Source organism: Pseudonaja textilis, chromosome 1 (genome assembly GCF_049901715.1).
Source record: "Pseudonaja textilis isolate UNSWEBS1 chromosome 1, rPseTex1.2, whole genome shotgun sequence".
Lineage (NCBI taxonomy): Eukaryota > Metazoa > Chordata > Lepidosauria > Squamata > Elapidae > Pseudonaja > Pseudonaja textilis.
The window spans coordinates 254,650,184-254,671,968 of record NC_141990.1 but is presented as its reverse complement, the minus strand read 5'-3'; the positions used below and the strand labels follow the sequence as shown (position 1 = coordinate 254,671,968).

At 37.5% G+C, this 21,785-nt stretch overlaps 1 protein-coding gene across 12 annotated transcripts in view; it reads left to right on the top strand.

The window, feature by feature from the left end:
* The first annotated feature begins 2,713 nt into the window (after positions 1-2,713).
* The window catches only part of LOC113440428 (uncharacterized), a 56,238-nt gene continuing 37,166 nt past the window's right edge, over positions 2,714-21,785 (top strand). For 2 of the 12 annotated variants that reach the window (XM_087921286.1, XM_087921281.1), the window contains exons 1-10: positions 2,714-2,969; positions 5,277-5,379; positions 6,268-6,325; positions 6,724-6,867; positions 7,913-8,059; positions 9,642-9,752; positions 11,716-11,883; positions 12,060-12,239; positions 20,561-20,683; positions 21,228-21,341. In XM_087921286.1, the coding sequence (XP_087777412.1) occupies positions 6,281-6,325; positions 6,724-6,867; positions 7,913-8,059; positions 9,642-9,752; positions 11,716-11,883; positions 12,060-12,239; positions 20,561-20,683; positions 21,228-21,341 (1,032 nt within the window). In that variant the 5' untranslated portion in view covers positions 2,714-2,969; positions 5,277-5,379; positions 6,268-6,280. Of the gene's footprint in view, positions 2,970-3,055; positions 3,179-5,276; positions 5,380-6,267; positions 6,326-6,723; positions 6,868-7,912; positions 8,060-9,641; positions 9,753-11,715; positions 11,884-12,053; positions 12,240-20,560; positions 20,684-21,227; positions 21,342-21,785 lie in introns of those variants that run through there. The other 10 variants (XM_087921282.1, XM_087921277.1, XM_087921285.1 and 7 more) reach the window with 6 other exon arrangements.

The window sequence follows — 21,785 nt, the reverse complement described above, 5'->3', positions numbered from 1 at the left end:
CTATTTGAAATAATTTAAAGGACCAGTTTAATATAGGTTTACCAAAGATGTCTGGCAAAAGGAGTATAAATCCTCCTCATATCCCCCATCCGGCAAGCATAACCTTAAAATAAAATATTATTTAACTTTTGAGTATCTTGTTTATGAAAACAAATTGTTTTCATAATAGTAGTCATTCAAATCTTTCTGTATTGTGGGTTTGTAAATTGTCCATTTCTTTCTCTTGTCTATTAACAGATTCTACAGCCTAGCTTTATGTTATTACCTTACTCTATGGTAGCAATTGGTTTTAATCAGCCCCTTCAATTCTATGATCACTCTGTCTGGTCTATAGATCACATGACTCATGCACTTTTATGGTGTAATTTGGAAAGTACATGGTCAATTCCATATTATCACTAGGATATGTTCTTGAAAATAAAAAAAAAATTGTTGAAAAAGTATTGAATTGCAATTCAGAAAAGTATTTCTGATTCTGAAAAAGTAATTTCTCATCTGTATAAGACTAAATGCATATTTTTGCAATTTTTCACTGTAATTTTTGTTGCAGATGCCAATTAGTGCCAATTAGTGCAGTGGTGGCTAACCTTTTTGGGCTCCTGTGCCAAAAATTGTGCACACGCTTGCATGCTCACGTTCATGTGCCAGCATCCAGAAGGCAATGTGTGCCCCCCATGCCCCCTACGCATGTGTATGCAATCCCCACCCCCCCCAAGTCACCACCCTCTGCAGCCCCCCTACCTGCACTGCACCTCACAGCTGATTTTTGGCCGGTTTGAGGCCTTTTTCAGCTTCCCAGAGGCTTGAGGAAGGCTTTTGCAGGCTTCTGCAGGTTTTGCAGGCCGAAAACTAGGCCTGTTTCATCACTTCCGGTATTTCCGGAAAAACAGGAAGTGATGAACTGGCCCTAGTTTTTGGCCCGAGAAGCCTACGGAAGCCTTCCTGAAGCCTCTGCGAGGCCGAAAATCTGCTGTGAGGTGCGCGCATGCACAGTGAGGTAAGTTTGCCTGCAGCTTGCGTGCGCGCATAAATGGCTCTGTGTGCTACCTGTGGCATCTGTGCCATAGGTTCGCCATCCCAGAATTAGTGTGTCCTCTTTTCCCTCATTTGATATCTAAGCATCTTTTGGCTGTTTAGATACTTGGTAACCTAGATGAATGGATTAATAATATGTCTGTAGAGCTAGTTAGGTGTGATTGTTAAGGCATCAGGTTAGAAGCCAGGAGATGCAGAGTTCTAGTCACGTCCCACTGTGGGCACCAAGGCGGCTGGGTGACTTTCAGTCAGTCACTTTCTCTCAGCCTTAGAAAGAAGGAAATAGCAAAGCACTTGTCAAGAAAACAGCAGGAACTTGTCCAGTCTCCCAGACTCAGACATAACTGAACAAAATAAAATACTAATAAAAGTGAATATTTGTAGCTCAGGGTTGACAAGAGGGGTCCTTGGTACCTCTGAGCTTGCCAGTTTTCTTCCAGATATTTCATTATCCAAATAGCACTAGCACTGATGATGTTACCTAGTTTGGGTAAGGAAACGTCTACAAAAAAAACAGGCAAGATCGGAGAGCACCAGGACCCCTTAGGAAAAAAAAGAAAGCCTGTTCTGTATTTTGTTTTTGAAAGAATGTGAATGTATAGCAAGAGCAATATCAGTAGAATCAAAAGGGAACTGCACCATTTAGATTGCAACCTTACATACACTTATAGATTTCCCTTTTTAGTAAAAATAGCATGCAAATACAAATAGATAAAATAGGTGCCACTTCAGTAGGAAGCTAATAGCGTTCCATGAGCCTCTGCTATAGTCATGCTGGCCACATGACCACGGAAACGTCTTTGGACAAGGCTGGCTCCCTCTGCTAAAAAACAGATGAACACCGTCTCCTACAGTTGGAGCAATTGGAAAAGGGAATCCTTTACCTTTAGCACCTCAACCTAGAAAGCATGGACTGAAGTGAGGCTCTCAGAAAACAAGGGGAAAAAATGAGGGAGTGGGGGAAAACACTACATGATTGAAGCGTTTCAGTCTAAAATGGAGCACCATGACTGTAGAAGCTCCTTTGTTCCCTTGCACCGCAATTACCTATCTAAAAATATTATTTCCTTCTTTCTTGAAAAAGTTCAAAGTTACTAGCTATGTTAAAATCTGTCACGCCACCCTGATCAGATTAATAGTCCCTTTTCTCCAAAGGTCCGATCATTAAAAATTAACAATCTGGAAGGGTTTTTGTTTTTGTTTGTTTTTTTGCATTGCCTTTTGCTGCTTTTAAAGTCATAAGCATTGACAGGATCTCAAGCTAATGATGGCCTTTTAGACCTCTAAATCAAAGACTATTTTTTCACTGTGTACACCTTTAGCAATCATTAAAAATGTTTTGACAAATTATTGCATTCATCTGGGCTTTGCGTGTACTATTACTATTGGAAGTCGCTCTTCTAAGTGCGGATCCCAGTTGGCGACGAATTAATATTGGGGGGGGGGAAACCCCACTATTGATCGCGTAGACTCGGCACATCTGTCTTCAAGTAATCACCTTTTTTATGCCATCATAAAACACTCAAAGCGATTAAATCCACGCAGCATCTACCCCTGCGAGACTCCACCACCACCAGAGGGCGCTCGTCCGTCAGCAGACGGAGTAGAACTAACCCCCACCCCACCCCCCAGCCAGGCTCGCTGCTTGCCGATTGGCTGAGAACTGGGTTTACGTCCTGACGTACGAGGAAGGGGCCTCGAACGTTCGTTCGCTGTTTGCTCTTCGCCGCGGCGAAACCTGTGCGCTTCGTCTCGCGTGCGGTTCTCGGCACGATGGTCCTGGTCGGCTTAAGGTCTGCTTGGACCGGTCAGGGCCGAGGTGGGGCTGGCGCTGCAGCCTCTGAGTAGCAGCCTCAAAGCACTAGGGCCACTCTTGTTTTACTTTTCCTGAAGGGGCGGGGGGACCGTGCTCCGGGTTGGTTCCCTCCTGCCAGGTAAGTCTTGTCAATCTTCTCCTTTCCCCCCCGCCCCCCTTAAGAGAAGAGGGTTCTCTAACGTCCCAACCGGAAGTGTTTCCCCTGCGTGAAGCCCCGCCCCTTATCAAGGAGGTCTCGCTTCGCTGCTCTGCCATTAATTAGCACCTGATCCGACGGGGGACTCCATTGTGGCACTTTCGGAGGTGCAGTAACCGAGCTTCCTCGAGGTTTGTTTCTCCAAGCGATGCCTCTCCAGCCGGAGAGAGAGAGAGAGAGAGGTTGGCTTCGGGAAGCCGGGACCCGGGGAGAGGTTCGGTTGAGTTGGGTGGACTCCTTTGTAAAAAGCCCGGAGATTCTCGGGAAAGAAAGCAGTGTCGTACCCCACCTCCTGTATCCTTGGGCTAAAATGAATCGAACAAATGAAACTCCCTTGCGGGAGACTCCCTTATTGATCATAGTTTACTCAAGCCATTGATCCAAGTAGAATGCATTTGTCTGCGGGGGTCCATATATAGACCCTCTGTCATATATAGGTTTGCCACCTGATAGGACTTTTTGGGGGGGCGGGGGAAAGCAGACAGAACATTCCCCGAAAATGGCTTAAGTGGGCATGGTCTATGAGACAACTGGAATGGATGAGACAGCTGGATTAAAAGGAGAGAAAAAAAAGGTTTCTTCCTTGTCTGAATTGGTTGCTGAGCCGATATTTGAAATCTGACCATGCCTGGTTTAGATCTCATTTGTTTTTATTCTGTTAGCCCCTAAAGAACTCACTGCGGTTTACAGTTTAAAATGTGAAACTCAACATTGCCATTAGGTCCTGTGCGGAGCATGTTGGGCAGTGAGTGGTTTCCAGTGGTTTCCATCATTTAGAGTACCTTGGCATCATCCCATTTAGAGTACCTTGGGATCATCTTTAAGTATTTGGTGTCAAGCTTTCTGAGACTGGCCTCCTTTCCTCTTTCCTCCAGGTGGTATTTGGTATAGTGCAATTTTTAGATGCTGGTCTGTAGACCTATATAAGATATAGCCAATAAAGCCACATTTGACATTCATTACAGTTCTGGATAGATGTTCTAAATCGGATCTTTGTAGTACCCCTTCACTAGTGATGTCACGACATGAGACGTGGAGGATTCTTCTCAAGCAGCATTGGTAGAAAACTTTTAACCATTTAATCATCTTGGTTGCACAATTCCATGTTTCACAAGCATATGGTATGATAATACCCTTCCAGAGTTTCACCTTTGTGGTAACACTTACGGCTGCTTTAAACCAAAATATTAAACTGGAAGAAGGATATTCCAGTATCATGAGTGTTTCCAGAACAGATAAATCAGTGTTTCAAACAACCTTATAAGAAGGGTTGGGCTACTGTACTGTTCTATAAAGTAAAATATAACTTCAATACAATATGAAACAATAATTGTGTATGAGTCCTTAGCATGTCACATGTTACAGTCATTTCACCCATGCTGTTTGGCCTTCTCTGTGACACCCATGCATGATTGATGGTAACTGATTCTACCCTAGCTTTGAAAAAAATTGCTTACCTGGAAACTTTTAGCTAGTTAATTAAGTATTTTTATGGTTATCAGTAAAGTTGCTTATCTCAAAAATGTCAGTAGTGCTGGGTAGGGCAGATATTTCTTTTGAGATGTTAGGTTGTTTAATAATACTTGACACTTGTCACTATATTATGATTATGATCATGTGATTCTTGATGTTTACAAATATTTGAACTTTATAGTAGGAAAAGCTTAAGGAGCACTGTATATGCAGTGGAGCTTTTAACTTTAAACCATAAATTACTAAGCTGTAGAATAAAATACTCTAGAAAATATTGGAAGCAGCATTCAGTGAGATATAAAAGAGTTGCTGCCTACAAAATAAAAGTAATATCTTACTGTGTTTCTGTATTACTATAATTGGACTTAATACGCTTTACTCATTAAATAGAGGACCATTTAGCCATCTTACTGAAATTATTTCCATGTGGTTACATTTAATTTGTACCTATAGAAACAGAAGTGAATATGCCCTTTTTTCTTTTTAAGATATTCATTGTTTTAATTTCTCATTTAAGAAACAGACCTGTATCCAATTGCTGAGGTGAAAATTGTTTTCATTCATGGCCCCTAAACTTGGATGATTCTTCCAGGGACTATTTAGGGTGTAGGGGAAATAGTTTGTGATCTGAAAAGAAAACAGTCAAGATTCATTAAATGAAAGTATGTTATACATTTTCTCTTGTTATTCAGATCTGAGTCTTTAGGGGTCTAAAGGAGTGTTTAATTTGTAAAGTCTCAGTGTTGATTGTTACAGGACACCATAGTTTTGTGCTATGAAAAATGAGCATGAAAGAAGTATGGAGATCACATATTCTGCCTCTTCTTTCCATTTAGCAAAGTGAAGGATTCTAGCAGAGGTTAGTTTTACTTCCCTCCAGACATGTCTTGTTCTACATTACTCTTTTATGATATAAAACTTTATCCAGCCTAATGTTCTGCAGATATGTTGAACTACAGTTCATTTCATTCACAACCCCTGTAAGCAATATGTTGATGGTGATCATTGATGCTATAGCCCAGCACATTTAGCTTTATCTATGTGGTATTTAATAATTACTTTTGACATTTTATACCTAATAGCTAGGAATCTAATTTCCTTAAATTAAAATATATGAGAAACAGGGATTTTTTCTAACCACGATCTTAAACATTTTTAGGAATCCAGGGCATCTTTGATACTGGGTTTATTATGAAATTAGTTCTCAAATGTACTACCAAGTTTTTAAAAACAAGTCTTTTCTAGATTGATATGAATGTTAATTTATTATACTGTAGATTAATTTATTATGGCAGAAACAATTGAAGTTCAATTTTGTACTGTAACATGTATATTTTTTATGTACCTGCACGGTTCATTCCTTCTTAAAAACAGGTTTACAGTCTTTTAAAGCTTGCCTCATTACTTGATTATCAAGCTGTGGTGGCTGTATTAATTTTTTTCATCACTGAATATTGCACAGTGTTGCGAATAGCAAAATAAAGTTGTTTAGGGCTGCTTCATTGATGATGATTAATTGTGAAATATACGTGCTTGGTTGTTATTCTCTTGATATAATTTTAGCAGTTCTTCTAAAAGTTTGTTCCATGGTAAAATTTTCTTGTTTGGCTTCAGGCATTATTTTTATATAATAAAGTTTTTATGGATTTTTGGTTCTCTTGAATATTCAATTATTATTAAATTGTATTATATGGTATTTAGAATTCAGTTTGGACAGAAAAATAAACTAATGCTATTGTTTTTGTAGCCATCTTAAAATTATGTGGAGATGGGGCAGTGGAGATGATTCAGTCCCTAAATCTGAAGTAAGTATTTATTTAAAGTCCTCACAATTTCTATTTGAATATTACTAATTCAAAGTTTCTATATCTCAAATGTCTGAAATGAGATTTCAGAGTCCTTGGTGCTGCTTTTTATTAATGAGTGAAAAGTAAGATAGATAAAGAAGTGGTGACACTGTTTTCATTTAGTTTATTTCATTTTATCACTATCATGGATAAGCAATTTCAGTTATAACATTAATGCTTGTTCAGTAATTGTAACATTTATCTTTTAAGAATTCATTGAATTCTTATATTTCTGTATTTAAATCCTGCTTTGGGTTTGTTTTGAATAATGACAAAGTGGGACAGAAATGGTATAAATAATGTATTACAGTAATACATACAATTTTGATATTGCAAAAAAAAATTTTTGTCACTAGGTTCATGGGTCTTCTCAAGTGGCAGGAATGTCGATGGCTGATTTGACTGAACAGCTGGCTCAAACGAAACAATTAGTAGCACAACTCAAAGAACTTGTCAAAGAAAAAGATAATGACTTACACAAGAAAGATAAACAATTAAAGGTATTTTGTGTGTGTGTATGGGGAGAGCTTCCAGCTGTTTTTGAGACAAACTGCTTTTCTGAAATACTGTCTTAAATATTATTTTAGATTGGTATTTGAAATTGTGATAATAATTAGATGCAGCTTCCTTCTAATCTATTTTAGGCTTGCATAAGTTGCCACATTTGGTTGTCACTCAAAATGTAGAAATTTTGTATGTATGAACAGATGCTGTTGATACAGTTAAAATTAGTAGTAGTTCATTCAGTCGTATCTGACTCTTGGTGACTTTATAGGCAAGCGTTCTCCATGCTACTGTCAAGGACAGCTTCTTTTAGTTGTTGGATGTTTGTCTGTATCAGCTTTGATGGCCAGTGAGTTCTTTGCTTTCCCCTTCCTCTTGTTCTACTAACCATTTCTAGCATCCTTGATTTCTCCAGTGAATTTGCATGCCTGACATGGCCAAAATAAATCAGATGTAATCTTGTGATTTTGGCTTCTAGTAATGTTTTTATATGGTTTTATATGATTCAGCACCTCTCTGTTGGTTGCTCCGGCTGTCCATAGTATACAAAATTACTCCATCATAATTCAAAGGCATCAGTAGTTCTTCAATCACACATTCTTAGTGTCCAACTCTCACATCCAGACATCATTATAGGGATGAAAAAGGCTTTTTAAAAATGTATATCAGTATCTCTGCTTTTCCAGATCTTATTCATGTTAACCAATGCATAAGGTTAATGATCTCCTTTTGATTTCAGATGTAGAATTGCCATTGTGAACAATTTTTGATCCAAGGAAGAAAATTTTTGAGCTAATTCAATTTCCTCTTTGTTGATTTTAAACATCTCATGTCCATCTGCAGCTGTTGTCATTATTTTTGTTTTGCTGTGGTTAAAATTATCCTCTCTAAATAGGTAGCTATAGTATATGATTTCAGCTGTCCCGAACGTTATTATAAAGGAAAGTGTACTTTTATATTTCAACTATTTAGATATTGATATACATTGTTGTAATTAAAATAAAAGCTGCATTGTTTTAAAACAATGTATATACTCTACAGGAAGAAAAAGAAGCTTCTGACACCAAGATTTCCAAATTAAAACTTCAGAACAAAGCCAAAGTAGCATCATTAACTTCACAATTAGAAGAACTTAAGAAGCAAATACCAGGAAATGCGGCACAAGATGGAAAATCTGGTCAAAAGAAAGTGAGTTCTATCTTTAATAAGTTTTACAGTTGGTATATTAGTCTTGCCTAGCATAGTCATTAGGGGAAAAGGCCCATGGAGACCCAGTGGGGTGAAGGAAGACCTGTGGGCACCCGATGGGGGAAGGAGAGACCAGCAGGTACCCAAAGGGAGGGAAACAGAGCGTGGAGTGTCTTGAGGTGAAGGAGGCCTTGGGATGCCCAGGCATGTGGGCCTCGGACTGCTCTAGACTTCTCAGGGCCTCTCCCATCCCTGAGACACCCTGTGCTCTGTTCAACAACTGATGCATTTGTTTAATAGCTGCACCAGGGAGAAGGGAGAGGAGGGGAGGCTCGTTCAGTTTAGGCCATCTCACTTAATGCTGTCATGACATACGATCGTATTGTGCAGGCTCCATTATAGTTGTACGTCAAAGACTACCCGTAGTTAACTACAATTGAAAAGGTAGATTGTTTGTTGAACTACATGGTGGAGACTTTGTGATGAAAACTGTGAACAGAGTTATTTTGTATTTGATTTTCCAGGTGTATGTATAATTTGAATCAGTGCAACATAATCCTAGAAATCTCTTAAAAATAAGTGTCAACTTGTTCGTGTATTCTTTAAATGAGCTATTTGTAAATCATTCTAAGTTTTGTTTGACAGATGAATATAATTTTTTTTTTGCACCCAACCTCAACTCCCTTACCTCATTGCAACAAGGAGAACAGTGGATGCATTCCAAAATATAGCTACTGAAGCAAGTCTGAAACTAGCAACACTTGCAACTGGTGCAACTGCAGCAATGCTAAAGGTCCTGTAAGAAGGCAGCATTTAAGGAATCTGGCTTGTGCCAGTCTGGTCCAAATCTTTAAAAAAATTTTTTAAAAAATCTTCCATTTCTTTTTCTCTCTCAAAAGACAAGGAGAGATGGGGAACATCTTATATTTGAATTGGGAATTGCTGTTTACTGACCTCAAAGAATCAATCAGGTGCAAGACCTCAAATGGAAAGCATCCACCACCCTAAGCCATCAAATAAGTTGACCGTGATTAACAAACAAGCACAGAATTAGTTTTGTTTCTACTTGGAAACTGCTTTTTGATTTTGTTCTTGAGGTAAAAAAAACCTAAACTTTGATTTGGGGTTTTGCTGATCAGATAGGTTTGTTGTTATAGAAATGGCTAATATTATATAATGGTTGAGGTTTTATGCTTTTTACTTTATTCTACTGCACCAAAAGGTGTCAGAAGTCGACATTTTTTCTCTTCTTTTTCCTTCTGCCCTACGCTTTTTCCCCTTCCCCTTTACCTCCCTTATTTTCGTAGTATTTTCTTTTGTATTTTTGTATTTTATATTTTGATAAACTAATATAATTTTGTTTTACGACACAAACAAAAGTGTTCTAGTCTGAGTACTTTTTATTCAAACATCAAATTCTGCTCTGCATTTTTTTAAAAAATTGCCCTAGTCAAGTTAAAATTTGAAAAAGAACTCTGAAGCACATTTTATTATTTTTTTAATTGAAAAAAAATTTCTAAGTATTCTAAGTATTTTAATGTTAGTATTATTTGAAGCTAAGTTTTAAAATGTATGTTTTCAGAGTGATCAAGATAGTGCTGCTGCAAATCGTGGAAAAATATTGGTGCTCAGAAAGAAGGTTGAAGAACTAGAAACACTGAATGTCCAAAAAAATGAAGAGCTCCAAAAGAAGGTAAATTTGCGCGAGTTTATTTCTTTATCTTGAGTGTTGGTGATTCTACTTAAAGATAGTTACTACTGAAATTTGTCTAAAGTTGCTGATCACAGAGCGGAAACATTCATGTTTTCTAGCGATTAAAAAAGAATAAGATGTTGGTATAATTTCTCCATATTTTAAACTACATCTGTTGCAGCCTGTAAAGCAGAAAAAGTATGCTTTACATTATATATTTCAAGTAAACCCCATTCCATCAAAATAATAATGTATAGGATTGAAACATTAAATATTAGACGTTTAGTTATTGTGAAGCAGAATTGTATTTTTAAATACTTTAATTAGCTATGGAATATCCTTTTCTACTGTGTTGCCTGAAATGCTGTATTTCAATGACCGCACAATGAAGTCATTATTTATGTGTTATAAATTATGCCATTTATGTCAATTTACATCATTCATGTAATTGATAGAAGTGATGTGTTAATATAACAGACATTCAAGACCAGATACTCTCCTAAGTATTAATATGAAGAATGAAATAAGGTAGTCCTTTTTTTAACATCCAGAACTGGGTCCAGGAGCTTTAGTATTAAGCAGAGTGGTTGCTAAGTAGGAAATGTGATTGTGCTTTCTTTTTCCCGCTGTCCCACTCTTTGGAATGCTCATCCTAGCCATGGGATATTTGGCAAGTTAGGAATTAATTAATTTGTATTTACATTCAATGGGGAATAGGCAGACACACAATGGGGAATGCACATTAAAAGGAATGTGTTCATGTTGGCAGTCCTTGAACATCCTCGGGACTAGGAGTGCTACACATGCAGCCAAATGTGTGCATGTGTATGCTTATTATCTTGGAATTCCTTTCTCTCTAATATCTCCACTGGGCAGGGGTGGACAGAAAAAAAAAGGGTCAGGAGAGATTTTGTAATCCCTTCCTCTCCAACTTCTCTCTGGAAGTGGGGGAAAAATAGGCAAAGGTCAACAAACAGGCACATTACTAAGTGTAACAGTGATCATGTAAATGAGTGATGCTGCAAACATAATGTGAGTGTTGCTCGTACAGTTGTTTTCCCGTACCGTTGTAACTTCAAATGATTGCTGCAAGACAAGCAGTAAGCAAGGTCTACCTGTAACTCAAATAAATGATATTTTCTTAGTATGAATTAGATTCCTTACAGAAATGGCAATTTTGTTTATAAGTATGTAGGTCAACCCAACTTTGGGGTGAAAAAAAAAATCTGCGATTTGAGCTTGAGCTTTAAAAAAAAGAATGAGGTTTAATGAGAGAAAATAATAGGAAGAACGTAATTTTAGTATGATAGATATCTAATTAAGTAAGTATTCTAGGCCATGAATTTAGGACAAAGCAAAACCTCCCAGGATGGCTTAAGTAATGAAATCATTATACTAAAATATAATCTTAATAAAATCCTCCAATATGTATAATTGAATTATTATTATAGGTTTAGTTGGAATCCAGGGTGCACTTATGGGAATAAGCATATCTATTGGAGGCTCTTAGACCAGGGTAGGCAAACTTGGCTCTTCTGTCACTTATGGACTTCAACTCCCAGAATTCCTGAGTGAGCCATAAAAGGTTCCCCATCCCTGGCCTACTGGTTTTTCAGTTGTGGGGATATCAATTTTTGACTTGAATGGGACTGTTTGATATACAAATGTAGGACAAATATATTAAACAGTCCCATCCAAGTCAAAAATTGATTTCCCCACAACTGAAAAACCAGTAGGCCAGGGATGGGGAACCTTTTCTGGGTCACTCAGGAATGCTGGGAGTTGAAGTCCATAAGTGACAGAAGAGCCAAATTTCCCTACCCCTGTCTTACACCGATTGCTAATTCCTTCCATATCTGTTGATTACTATGAAAAAGCTTGCTTTTTAAGGATGGTATGGTACAAACAAATAGCTGTTGGTGCTAATAAAATATTTTTGATGGAATAATGGTTTTGCTTCCAGATTGCTGAATTAGATGCTGCACACCAACGGGGTGCTGAATTGGATGCCATGCTTGCTGAGAAGGAAAAGAAACTAACCGAAAAGGAAGCCTACATAATTGATTTGCAGCTTGCTTGTGGATCAACTAATGATGCCAAAGAAATGCTAATACATAACAATGAATTAAAGGTATAACTAAACTGGGAATATATAGGTGTTGTTTATTTCCCATCAAGTTTGACAGTTTGATTAAAATTCTGAATTGATTATACTGTGGATTTCCCAATAAACCTGAGGAATAAATGAAGAAAACCAATATCTTGTTTGTTTCCTTATTATCTTTTTCATGAACTTCAAAGAAGCAGATTTCCACAAAAGAGACTTCATTGCAGAGCATGCAAATTCTTGTTCAGAACCTTACCAGGAAAGTTGGTGACAGTGAAGAAAGATGCAGCCTCCTCCAGGAACAAATTGCAAGTCTTAAAAGCTTTCAAAATAAAGAGAAGGAGCATTTTCAGGAAAGAGAAGCCATGTATACTCAAAATGTAAGTAAGTCTTCAGTACAAAATAATATATTTGCCTTGTGGTGAGATGGGGGGGACAAATAAATTTAATAATAGTTTTAAAAAATACACAAATTGGGATTTGCTTGTCAGTAGCAATAGGAATATGATGATTTTAACCAGTGGTGGTATTCTACTGGTTCAGCCCAGTTCTGGCGAGCCAGTAGCAGCGATGAGCAGCGGAGACCGAACTGGTTCTCTCCACTGCTCTGCTGTTGGGCCCACCCACCCACCTGGGCTCCCATACTCACTTTTATCCGCTGAATTTGAAGCACAGCTGCTGAAGTGACCAGGATTGTGCAGGCTTGCAGGAGGTGAGTTAGAACACCTCTGCGCCTGCGCAAAGTGTGCGTTTGGTGCACATGTGCATGCAAAGTATGTGCACACGCACTAAAGCGCGCCCACCAAGCCCCGCCCACTGAACTGATGGGAAAAATATTTGAATCCCACCACTGATTTTAACACTTTTTCTTAGAGACTCTCAGGTATAAAGTGGATGTTATTATTAAATTAGATGGGTGTTACTCAGCAGTTATTTAAGAATCCATTTCATCCATGCTTAATTTCCACTGAACTATTATGAATCAATAAGAACGGAATGTTAACTTATACACTGCTCAAAAAAATAAAGGGAACACTTAAACAACACAATGTAACTCCAAGTCAATCACACTTCTGTGAAATCAAACTGTCCACTTAGGCAGCAACACTGATTGACAATCAATTTCACATACTGTTTGTGCAAATGGAATAGACAACAGGTGGAAAGCATAGGCAGTTAGCAAGACACCCCCAATAAAGGAGTGGTTCTGCAGGTGGTGACCACAGACCACTTCTCAGGGTGGTATGCGGGCCCAACGTCCACAGGTGGGGGTGTGCTTACAGCTCAACACCGTGCAGGATGTTTGGCATTTGCCAGAGAACACCAAGATTGGCAAATTTGCCACTGGCACCCTGTGTTCTTCACAGATGAAAACAGGTTCACACTGAGCACATGTGACAGATGTGAAAGGTCTGGAGATGCCGTGGAGAACGTTCTGCCTGCAACATCCTCCAGCATGACCGGTTTGGCAGTGGGTCAGTAATGGTGTGGAGTGGCATTTCTTTAGGGGGCCGCACAGCCCTCCATATGCTCGCCAGAGGTAGTCTGACTGCCATTAGGTACCGAGATGAGATCCTCAGACCCCTTGTGAGACCATATGCTGGTGCAGTTGGCCCCGGGTTCCTCCTAATGCACGACAGTGCTGGACCTCATGTGGCTGGAGTGTGTCAGCAGTTCCTGGAAAATGGAGGCATTGATGCTATGGACTGGCCTGCCTGTTCCCCAGACCTGAATCCAATTGAACACATCTGGGACATCATGTCTTGCTCCATCCACTAACGCCGTGTTGCACCACAGACTGTCCAGGAGTTGGGGGATGCTTTAGTCCAGGTGTGGGAGGAGATCCCTCAGGAGACCATCCGCCACCTCATCAGGAGCATGCCCAGGCGTTGTAGGGAGGTCATATAGGCACGTGGAGGTCACACACACTACTGAGCCTCATTTTGACTTGTTTTAAGGACATTACATCAAAGTTGGATCAGCCTGTAGTGTTTTTTTCCACTTTAATTTTTTTTTAAAATATAGTTTATTAATTTTTACAATTAAAACCAGTCACAATACATACACAAATAAGCAAAAGAAAGAAAGAAAGAAAAGAAAGAAAAGAGAAGAGGAAGAGAGGGAAAGAATTTTAAGAAAAGAAAGAAAGAAAGAGGTTACAGGATTAAAAGTATTCTTATTTTAACAGTTTGCAAGATCTTCTTTTGTTTTCATCACCTTAACTTGTGTCATATAACCACACCTGTTTTTAACTTATATCGCTACCTCGTTGTTATGTATTGATACTTTTCTTTTATGCCTTATAATATATTATTTATCTTTGGTCAACCAATTATACCAACAATTCCAGCTGTCATAGTATAGTGAAGTATCTTTGTTTTTTAGCGCCAAAGTCAATTTATCCATTTCTGCGCATTTTGAGATTTTTTCAATAATCATTTCTTCTGATGGAATTTGGTGTTGTTTCCAATGTTGAGCGAAGGCTAATCTGGCCGCTGTTAAAATGTGTATTGTTATGTATTTGGTTTTTTTTGGAAATTTGCTTATCAAAAATCCCTAGTAGGAAGGACTCTGGTTTGTATTCGATCTGCTCTTTGGTGATTTCTTCCAACCAAGTTTTGATTTTCTTCCAATACTTTTGGGTTTCTGCACAGGACCACCACATATGGAAAAAGGTTCCTTCTTTTTTCCTACACTTCCAGCAATGCGGACTCATGTTGGGGTGCATCTTCGCTAACCTCGAAGGGGGGAGATGCCATCTATAAAACATTTTATAAAGATTTTCCTTGTATGCTGCCGATTTGGTAATCTTATTGTTTCTGCCCCAAAATTTCTCCCATTCCGCTAATGTGATGCTGCGCCCTACGTTCTTACTCCAAGCAATCATATTTCCTTTTACGATTTCTTCTTCTAGTTCTGTTTCTAATAAGTAGTTATAAAATTTTGTTACGTTTTTTTATTTGATCCTAATAAAATTTTATCTAACTGTTGCAGTTTGTTATTAATTCCAAATTCTTTTTTGTCTTGTTTATATCTGCTTTGAATCTGAAGATAAACCCATTGATCAATTTTATGTCCTTGCTCTTGAAGATCCAGCCTCGGTTTCAAATTTCCTTGTGGGTCTAATAAGTCTTTGTATTTAATCATTTTGGTAAGCTCCAAATTGTTTGGGTGAATCATTGCCTCCATTGTTGAAATCCATACTGGTACTTTTGTATAATGTTTTTTCCTTATTTTCCTCCAAATTGTTAATAGTGCGTCTCTAATTAAATGTCTATGGAAATATTTTTGACTGGTTTTCCCTACGTCCCATAGAAAGGCGTGCCACCCCTTTGTAAATCATGGCCTTCTAGAAATAGTATTCTTTTATTGGTTAAACTCACCCAATCCTTCAACCAAACTAATGAGGTGGCCATATGGTATAACTCCCAGTTTGGAAATGCTAACCCTCCCCTGCTCTTCATATCCTGCATTGCTTTTACATTTATTCTGGTTTTTTCCCTTGCCAAATAAATTTCAGGGTTGTTCTATTGAGTTCTTCAAAAACTTTTTATGTAATTTAATTGGGATCGTTTGGAATAAATACAAAAATTTAGGGAGAATGTTCATTTTAATAGTAGCAATTCGGCCTAGTAGTGAAATTTGAAGTTTCCCCCACGATTCTAAATCTTTCTTTACCTGATGTATCAGTTTATCATAATTGTTTTCTTTAAGTGTCTTACAGTGTGGGGTTAGCCAAATTCCTAAATATTTCACTTTCTTTGTCACTTGTATCTGCATTATTTCTTCTAGTTCTATTTTCTGTTTTTCTGTTAGGTTTTTGGTCATTAATTTAGTTTTTTTTTGTTTATTTTAAGTCCCGCTACTGCTCCAAATTCTCTAATTCACTCATCAATTTTGGTCCCCTGTCTTTTGGTTCTTCAAGGAAGAAAATCATGTCGTCCGCAAACGCTTGCAATTTATATTCCTCTTTCTTAACTGTTAATCCCTTTATATCTGAATTCCGCCTAATTCGTGTTAATAATGTCTCTAATGCTAATATGAAGAGCAGGGGAGAGAGTGGGCAACCCTGTCTCACTCCTTTTTCTATCTTTATTGGGGGTGCATTCCCCATTCACTATTATATTAGCTTGTTGTGTGTCATATATAGTTGTTATAATATTTTCAAATTTGGTACCCAGATTCAAATTATAAATTTTTTGAATTAAAAATTGCCAATTCAAATTATCGAAAGCTTTTTCTGCATCTAGAAACATGAGTGCTACTTGTCTCTCTGGGTGGGCTTCATAAAATTCTAGTACGTCTAATACTATTCTTAGATTATTCTTTATTTGCCTAGTTGGAAGGAATCCATTTTGATCTTCATGTATATACAAGTTTAGCAATCTTTTTAATCTGTTTGCTATAATAGAAGTGAATATTTTATAATCAGTATTTAAGAGTGAAATCGGCCTGTAATTGTTTATATATCTGGGATCTGTATCCTCCTTCGGGATCAGTGAGATCAGTGCCCCCCTCCATGAGTCCGGCATCCTAGCTGCTAGTAAAACGTCATTAAAAACTTCCACCATGAGTGGTCCGATTTGATCTGCTATTGCCTTGTACAGCTCCCCTGGGATCCCGTCTGGGCCCGGGGTTTTATTATTTTTCTGGCTCTCTATTGCTGATTTCAATTCGATTCAGTAATGTCTTTATTTAATAGTTCAGCCATTTCTTCCCCAATTGCCTTATCCTTTATTTCATCTAGATAATTCCTTATTCTATCTTCACTGACATCCTCTCTTTTGTATAAATCTTCAAAGTATTTATGAATGATTTCTTTTTTCTGTTCTATTTCCTGGTATGTATCTCCTTTGCTATCTATTAACTGGTATATCAGTCTCTTCTCTTTCTTTTTTTCAATTTATAAGATAGCCATCTTCCTGGCTTGTTGGCATGTTCAAAATAGATTTGTCTAGTTAAGTTCAAATTCATAGTCATTTTCTCTTGATCAATTAAATTCAGTTTGTGTTTGACTATACTTATCTGATTTTGCAGTTTGGATTCTTTTGGGTTATTTTGTAGAAGGGTTTCTAGCTCCTTAATTCTCTGTTGTAATTTGTTTTGTTGGGAATATTTTTCCTTGTTTCTCTTAGCATTATAAGAGATTGTTGTGCCTCTTATAACCGCCTTCATCGTATCCCAGACATTTTGTTTCGTGGTTTCTCCGTTATCATTTTCTTTAATAAAAAAATCAATTCCTCCTTTAATTTATTAATGTATTCTTTCTCTCTTATTAATTGAGTGTTTAAGGTCCATCTTTTCTTTGGTTTTGCCCTGCCCTTCCATATTACCTGTATTGGATTATGGTCTGCCCATTCATTAGGCAAAATTTCCACTTCTTTTGTCTCATTTGCTATCTCTCCACTCATCCATGCCATATCAATCCGTGTCCATGTTTGGTGGGGATTTGAATAAAATGTAAATTGTCTTTTTTCAGGATGTAATCTTCTCCATATATCTGTCAGATTTAGCTCTTTTATCATTTCCCTACAAATCTTGGGGAACTCTCTCTTCCCTTTTTATTCTTCCCGGCATTACTGTGATCCTTTTGGAAATCAGCAATGGAGTTGAAGTCCCCTACCATACAAATATTTCTTTTTTGCAATTCAACCAATTTTCCATATAGGTGTTTAAAAAAACTCTTTTTGGTCTCCATTTGGGGCATATATTACTACTAAAAGAATTGGAATATCATTAATCCAGATCTGCAAACCCAGAGTCCTTCCTTCTAAGTCCGACCATATTAACTCAGATTTCAAATCCTCTTTCACATATACTGCGATTCCCTTCTTTTTCTCCTCATCTGCTGGTGTGGTAAATAATTTTCCTAATTTCGGGCATTCTAAATATTTTTCATCCTTCTTCTTTATATGAGTTTCTTGCAGGCACGTTATATCTGCATTATGTTTAATTAATTTAGATAATATCCTTTTTCTCTTAATTGTTGAATTTAAACCATTTATGTTTATTGATAGTAATTTTTTTTCTTCTCCCATCTATTTAGTTTTGTTTTGCTCTTTGTCGTGTAACAATTCCTCTCTCTTCTTGCGCTTGTATTGATGTAGTTCCTTCTGTCTTTTGTTGTGGATAGGTATTTTCTTGGTTTCCTACCATTCCAGTTCTATTTTTATGTCCACTGTATTCTTCTTGAAACTTTGTGTCCAATTTCTCCCTACTACTTTGCTCCTGTGGGCCCACCATCCGTTCGTAAAAATCCTGGGCTTTTTCCATAGTATCTATTTTGATTTTCCTCTCTTTCCACGACACTAACATTCCTTCTGGAATAAGCCATTTAAATGTGATTCTTTTTTTTATTTAAATATGCTGCCAGAAATTTATAGTCACGCCTTTGTTCCCTTATTCTCCTCGGTATCTGTTTAAGAATCACAATTTCTTTCTCTTTGTAGGTTATAGTTTTATCTCTTGAGGTTCTATATATCATGTCTCGAACACATCTTCTAGTGAATCGTATATGTACTTCCCTAGAACAATTGTGGCGTCTTGCATAATTTGTATTGACCCGGTAGACTTCATCAAACTCTTTTTGAATTTCATCTTTATCCATCTTCAATAAACCTGCCAGTATTTCTGCCATCAAGTATTCCAAGTCTTCTTCTTTTGATTCTGTCACATTTGGAATCTTAGGTAAGTTGCTGCCTTGTCCATTTCTAGGAGGACAAGGGAGTCCTCCATTTCTTTGCTCATGCTTTTGAGATCTTCATCCACCCTTTCTAATTCCCTTTCTGTTCGTTCGGTTCTTTTCTCTACTTCTTTTATTATAACTTCGTTTTTCTCCAAGGCCTGCTGCAACACCCCCACTTTATCCTCTACTTTGGAAATGTCCGCTTTCATTTCTGTCTTTAGTTTCCCCATTTCTTCCTTCAATTCATTGATATCTGCCCTTGTTTCACTGTGGTTTTTAATCATTGTTTCTTGCAATCTTGTCAATGAGTCCCGTAAAGTTAGGAACATTGCTTGGATATTCGCATTCGAGATGCTAGTTGACTTCTCTGTTGGTAGTGTTTCCTCTATTGTTTTTGTGCCATGGGTGAAGTTGTTGTCAAAGTAGTCATTATTGTGGGATTAACCTTCCTACCAGATTTCAAAGCAGTGGTAGTTGTAGTAGTCATTTCCTTTAAAATTTGTTTTTGTTGTTGTACAATATTGAATATATTATTCCAAATTGGCATTCAGTATTCTTAGTTCTGTAACTAAAATTGACCAAGATCTATCAACCTATTAAGTAGCTATATTCTTGACTAATTAGTAAAGTGTATATATTTTTCTCTAGTTTAACTTCAATATAAAGTAACCTTAACTATAAAATATATTACATTCACAGATAAACCCACACAAAGAAATATAATATTGGTCTAGAGAGCTCTAAGCTTATTAAGTAACTAATGCTTAATATTCTTACTGTCTCCCCTATATTCCCATTCAAATTATAACAATCTCTATTAATAATAACTTAACTAAATTAATCCAATATTTTAACACTCTAATATTTCATTACTAAATGTACATATTTATCAAGAGGAAATCAGAGGGGAAAAAAAAAAAGCAAGCATATTTCAACATAGCATACCATCAACAAGTAAGAAAGAAGAGAGGCTATTTTAGTAAGTATGTACACACAGAAAAGGGTTGAGGAAAAGAAAAAAGAAAATTCCAAAGACAAGAGTTTTTGTTTCCGCTTTTCACTTTGGAAGCTTCCACTTCTAGCACACCGGAAATGGCAAATGAAGATTTGCTGAGTAACAGCTGCCCGTAAGCAATATTCCCACTCGTTTCAGCATTCTGGATACTGCCTATGGCGTTGCTCTGTCTTTCCCCCCGATCGGCTTCGTTCTGCTTCTGGATCCAATTTAATAGCTTCAATCCAAATGTTAGTGATAATAGAGTCTTCAGACTTCCAAAATTCTCTTTACTTCTTTTTTATTTCCGACTCTCTTCTGCCTGCCAAGCTCTTTCACATTCACTAAACCAATTCTTTTGTAGCCGCTTCGTCTTGGAGCTCACAGCTGGCATTCACACAGTATTTAACAGCCTGAAATCAGTCTATTGTCAGTCAAATATCTTCTCTGCCACGACTCTCTTTCCCCCCGAGCTTGCAAACTTTCACTCACTTTTTTCTTCCCATCGGTGGCAGTCCGGACTTCGGAGCCTCCATTGTTAGGAGGCTGTTCTTGATCGTTGGGCTCTGGAGGGCTTCCTCTTCGTTACAGGGGGGTTGCTTTCCCCACACTGCAGCCCGAGGTTCCCCCACACTGGCACGGGTCTCTCCAAGACTCGAGCACCCCGAAAGATCGCACCAAACTCAAGAAAAGGGAGGCTAGAATCACGAGCGGATTTCTGCCCCTCTGACCGTCCTTGCCTTGCCACCGGAAGTTTTTTCTCAAGTTTTTTCCACTTTAATTTTGAATGTAATTCCAAATCCAGACCTCCATGGGTTGCTAAATTTGATTTCCATTGATAATTTTTGTGTGATTTTGTTGTCAGCACATTCAACTATGTAACGAACAAAGTATTAAGAATAAGAATATTTCATTCATTCAGACTAGGATGTCTTATTTTTGTGTTTCCTTTATTTTTTTGAGCAGTGTATGATTGTATGTGACTCAGCTTTATGGAAATATTTCGTCTGGTTATTTTTTAGATCCGTATGTTTCAAAATATTATCCAGGAAAAGGAAAAAGAGTTGATGAAACTGGCCCAGAAACACGAACAAGAACTTTTTAAAGTAGCTGCCAAATCTGATGCTAGTGCTGATCTAGAACAGGTAGAGAAAATTTATTTTATTTAGTAGTTTGTGAATGAAATCCCAAGTTGATTTTGGGCATTCCTAATTGTGTTTTTTTGTGTGTGGTCACATTGCCAATTTAATTTTACAAATGGGTTACATCTGAAAAAACATTAAATTTATTTAAAGGTATACATGTTCTTAAATTGAGCCCATTTTGTGACTATCCATGCAGGGTTTTTTAGTGTTAAAAAAAGGTTTGCTTGCTCTTTCTTCTGTTTTTCTCCCAATTTTTCAGTTTAGGCAAACTTGTATAGAATTTGTATAGTATTTTTAAAAAAAGCTTAATGGAAATAAATAATCATATTTAATGATTTCTGACATCTTTAATAACTCATGCTTCTTGATTAGTTTGTGTAGATATTGAACAGATATCTGATTCCTATGATGTCCTACAGATATGAAATTTTGTTTCTATAGTATACTTGGCAGTACAAGAAAACACTACAGGATTATGTTTTCACTTTCAGAATAAAGTTGCTATTTTCCATTACTTAACAATGAATATATATATTTGTAATAGTTACTGAAAGCCTTAAAACAGAAACTACATGAAAAGGAGGAAGTCATGCTTGGAAGGACACAGGTGATAGTTATGTTGCAACAAGAACTGGATGGCAAGGACCAACAACTGAAAGTAAGTAGATTACACAGTCAAACAGTTGTTGTGGGATAAATTGTTATAAAATATTTTTTTTAAAAGATAAAGGTAAAGAAGCCCTTGCAGAGTTTACTCTGCTAGTCTTTGCCAATTATAGGAGACAGTGCTCATCTCCATTTCAAGGCCATTGAGTCAGTGGTGTCTGAAGACATTTCTGTGGTCTTGTGGCCAGCATAATGTCATGGAATGCTGTTACCTTCCCACTGTAGAGCTACCTGTTTATCTACTCACATTTGCATGCTTTGGATGTTGCTAGGTTGTCAGGAGTTGGGGTGAGAATGGGCGTCTCACACTGTTGTATGGTGCTTGAGTCTTGGACCAGGGCTGCCGGCTTTCCAACCAACAAGCCCAGCATCTTAACCGCTAGGTCATCGCACTGCCCATTATAAAAAAATAGAGCAGTTGTAAATTAGAATGCAG